This window comes from Aegilops tauschii, chromosome 5 (genome assembly GCF_002575655.3).
Source record: "Aegilops tauschii subsp. strangulata cultivar AL8/78 chromosome 5, Aet v6.0, whole genome shotgun sequence".
Taxonomy (NCBI): Eukaryota; Viridiplantae; Streptophyta; class Magnoliopsida; order Poales; family Poaceae; genus Aegilops; species Aegilops tauschii.
The window spans coordinates 423,162,845-423,166,605 of NC_053039.3; the positions used below are offsets into that span (position 1 = coordinate 423,162,845).

The 3,761-nt window shown below is 45.9% G+C and overlaps 1 protein-coding gene across 1 annotated transcript; it reads right to left on the bottom strand.

Moving 5' to 3' along the window:
* Positions 1-1,661: 1,661 nt before the first annotated feature.
* On the bottom strand, positions 1,662-2,964 carry LOC109780531 (transcription factor MYC2-like). The gene has a single exon (XM_040388489.3). It carries the CDS (start codon positions 2,762-2,764, stop codon positions 1,925-1,927), a length of 840 nt encoding a protein of 279 aa, XP_040244423.1. The 5' UTR covers positions 2,765-2,964; the 3' UTR covers positions 1,662-1,924.
* Between the last annotated feature and the right edge of the window lie 797 nt (positions 2,965-3,761).

A 3,761-nucleotide genomic window follows, 5' to 3' on the forward strand; every position in this document is an offset into this window, starting at 1 on the left:
GTAAAGAAACAACAATAATAACCGTAAGATTGTTTACTATACGATTAGGATTAAAAGAAATCTAGACGTCTCATATAACAGTCCTATGAGGTTACGCTATCGAAACATGTCTATGTACAAGTAAAAAAAAATACAAACATGTCCTAGACACGTTACGGCCAGCCAGGAAGGAAAGACAATAAAAAAAAGACCCCCATATCAACACGTTTCCATGGATGGATCGGAGTACTTTTTAAAAATGTGCCTGATGTACTACAGAAAGGAGATTTACTAGCGATTCATACATTGGAAATGTGCATGCATATGTGTACAGGATTTAGCCATAATACAAGATGCATGTGTACAAGTGTGATACATGATACATAAGAGTGTTTTTCACAACCAATAGAGTTAATTCGGACTGCTCCTCCAAAAAAAAATATAAGCCATAAAAAAGCAAAGAATTTTTGGATACAACCGCAAGAAAATATTAATATTTACTATCTTTGGATATAATACTGTGCATGGTTTTGTCAATGATTTTTTGTTGTCTTCCTCGGTCGCTAACTTTTTCTCACTGGATGCGGTCAGGTTCTGTAGAAGTCTGTGATTGTAGCAAAAAAGCAAAAAGATAAACATTGAAGTTATGCATAGTTTTTAACCTATTTGAACGCTTCAATAAAAAAAAGAGCTTCACGGTATATATTTTCCCAATTCATTAGGAATAAACTATAAGATTCATGATTTAATGCAGAACATAGGTTGAGACAAGCGATAGAAAATATATAAAATAATTTTGTTTAGGGTTCAATTTGCAAACTAAATTTTTCCTAACTTTCATTATGACCTATATAATGCAAAAAAAATATTTTCTAGCTTTGATAATGACCGATAGAAACCCTTTTGTATTGGTTTCTCCAAATAGCATATATAAACAACATTGTATTGTTAACAAGTACCGCATTAGAATAATTTAAATTGTTATTTCTCAGGGACTGGACAAATGTTATTTCAAAGTCGACCAAGTTGCAGTATAAAATAAGAGTAAATGGTAGTGAGCAATTTTAGGTATGCAAATGTATGACATCCATTTACACGTCTCGAAGACTGATATCCACATAATTTTAAAGTTTTGTAAGCATCTAAATCTTTGTCAATAAAGAATCAACACTTCTCATCATTTTCTAAAGGATAAGAATTTCTATATTTACTAAAGAATATACACTCGCAACCATTTATAATACTTCATGCCCATGGATAAGAGTACTGACATAAACAATTCCGAAAAGGAATAACTATATTTTGTAATTACCGCTCAGCAGAAGCCAATCCCAATTATCTCAAATTGATAAAAGTAACTTAGATAAAATTTACAGTTTCAAAAAATGTGTCCTTTTACCAAAGTAATAATCAATTTGTATATTTTTCTATTTCTCAATCATGTATCATTTTCACCAATAATATTTCCAACTTAGATTGTTTTTGATATTGTTCAAATTACTACCATGAATTATACATCAAATTTATACATTGCCACTGCTTATGGCTGTGCATTGATTGAAAGATTAAACAATGTGACCGTGATATCGAAAAGTACACTTATAAATTAAATTATGAATGATATTCAATGTACATTATTTTTTCAAAGTATTTTAAACACCAAATTTTTGCACTCAAGTCGCTAGCCCGTGAAGTTGCACGGGTTGATGACTAGTAACACTAGTAACCCACGTGCATACATATATTCAATCCGTATAAGTATAGATCCAAACAAGCTTTTCACTGGTCACTGTTTACAATATAGTATATGGGTATTGGAATTTATTCCATGGACGACACGCAGCAAAGGCGCCAGATTTACCATGCACGGCATCTATCGTACGCGAGAGTTGTCTCGTGATGTACCAGCTCACGAGATAACGTAGGGGAGCTCTAGGCTCAATAGCTAGGCGCTGTCGCGTAGCCGCTGGAGCAGCGCGGAGCGGAGGGCGGCGCCGTCATCATGCTGCAGCGCGGTGGGCACGTCCACCACGACGTCCTGCACCGTCGCGCCCTGCACGCGGCTCACGCACGCGTGCTGCACCTGCAGCTCCAGCGACCGGAGCGCGCTCATCAGCCGCGCCGGCGCGTGCGGGGCAGACCCCGCGGCCGTGGTCACGCGCACTGCGGCGGCGTCTCGCCCCACCATCCGCACCTCCACCGTCTCGTCACCGGCTAGAAAGTGCTGGAAGGAGGCGCCGCCACCGCCGAAGGAGGCCGAGTTAGCGTCCCACCTCGCGGCGGCCGCCTGCTTGCTCTCGTCCTCGAGCCGGGCCACACGGGCGCGCAGCTCGGCGATGTATGCGGCGGCGTCGGCGAGGAGGGAGGCCTTGTCCATACGGGACACGGTGGGGACGGCAGCGCGGAGGTCGCAGAAGCGGCGGTTCAGTTTGTCGCGGCGCTGCCGCTCGGCCTCCACGTGGCTGACAGTGGGGCCCTCGGGGCGTGGCCCGGGCTTCCTCCCACGCCGCTTGGCCGCCGGCCGCGGCGTCGACTCCGTGGAGGCAGGGAGGCTCACCGCCGGCAGCTCCGAGAGCTCGGAGTCCGGGGACAGCAGGGACCCCGCGGGCCACAGGTCCCCCGCGTCCTCGCTCTTGGCCGGGACGACGACGTCGCCGAGCAGCCATTGCTCGGGGACCTCGCAGGAGGTGAACTCGATGAACTGGTGGTGGTGGTGCTCGAACTGCCCGGACGGCGGCGAGACCGGGAAGAAGGAGGAGCACGGGGAGAGCAGCTCGTCGTCCATAGCCGGCGCGACGTGCGTGCGTGTCGCTCCAAGAACTCGCAAGTGGAGATGCGGTACCTGTAGTTCCACTCTGCTGTGGCCATGTATTTATACCGGTGGCACATTAGCGGTTGAGACCTCGCATATAAGTTTATCTCACGGAAATGGTCTCTGTCGTTTTCGATTTATCTTTGCCCCGCAAAAAACATGTCCGTGTGGGCCCGGGCTTGAGATCTTGAAGGAACCAATAGATGACAATTAGGTTAGCTAGCAGTTGTGAAGTCACTAATCATTTAGTCACCATGTGAGAAAAAGAGAGAAGAAACGAGCAAGTTAAATTGCAGTGGTGAGCTAGACAACCAGTGACCTGCACATACATATTGAAAATGGATAGTCACTTACTCACAAGAAAGACATTTTCTTTCAAAATGAAAAAAAGAAAGTCAATCACTTTTTTGTGCCGAAATGACCTTTTGGGGGGGGAGGGGTGATTTTTTTTTTTGCGAAAAGGATCTAAAAGTTCACCGAAACATAATAAAAATTGCATCGAGATTCCGAAATCACCTAACGACCACTACTGCTGCCAGAACAAGCCGCCCACGCGCCACTATCGCCACTCCTCAATGGGAGCCGGCTCAACCTTGTCGATGACAGTGGGGAAGTCTTCATGCATGTGCCTCTAAGGACCAACGCCCTGGAGCCACAGTCGTCGCCGTTGAACCCTTGCATAGACCTGAAGCACATGACACCAAACCACGCCACATGACGAGAAACCCTAACCTCGCCGGCCCAAGGAGACGACAGGAATTTACGTCGGAGCTCCATCGACTACGTTGAGACAGACGAACTTCAGGAGAATCAGAGCCCAGAAGACAAACTCGAAGAAAAAGCGTCGCCATCCGCTTGAGCCCCGCACCTGCGAGGACTAAAAAGCCTAACCTAAACCGGAGCAAATGCACCGGGATTCCCCTTCCCCCACCTGTCACCGAAGCGGCAGGCAGAGGGGAGGCGAATCCAT

Coding starts and splice junctions, on each gene's coding strand:
- LOC109780531 (XM_040388489.3), bottom strand. CDS start 2,764: ATGGACGACGAGCTGCTCTCCCCGTGCTCCTCCTTCTTCCCGGTCTCG.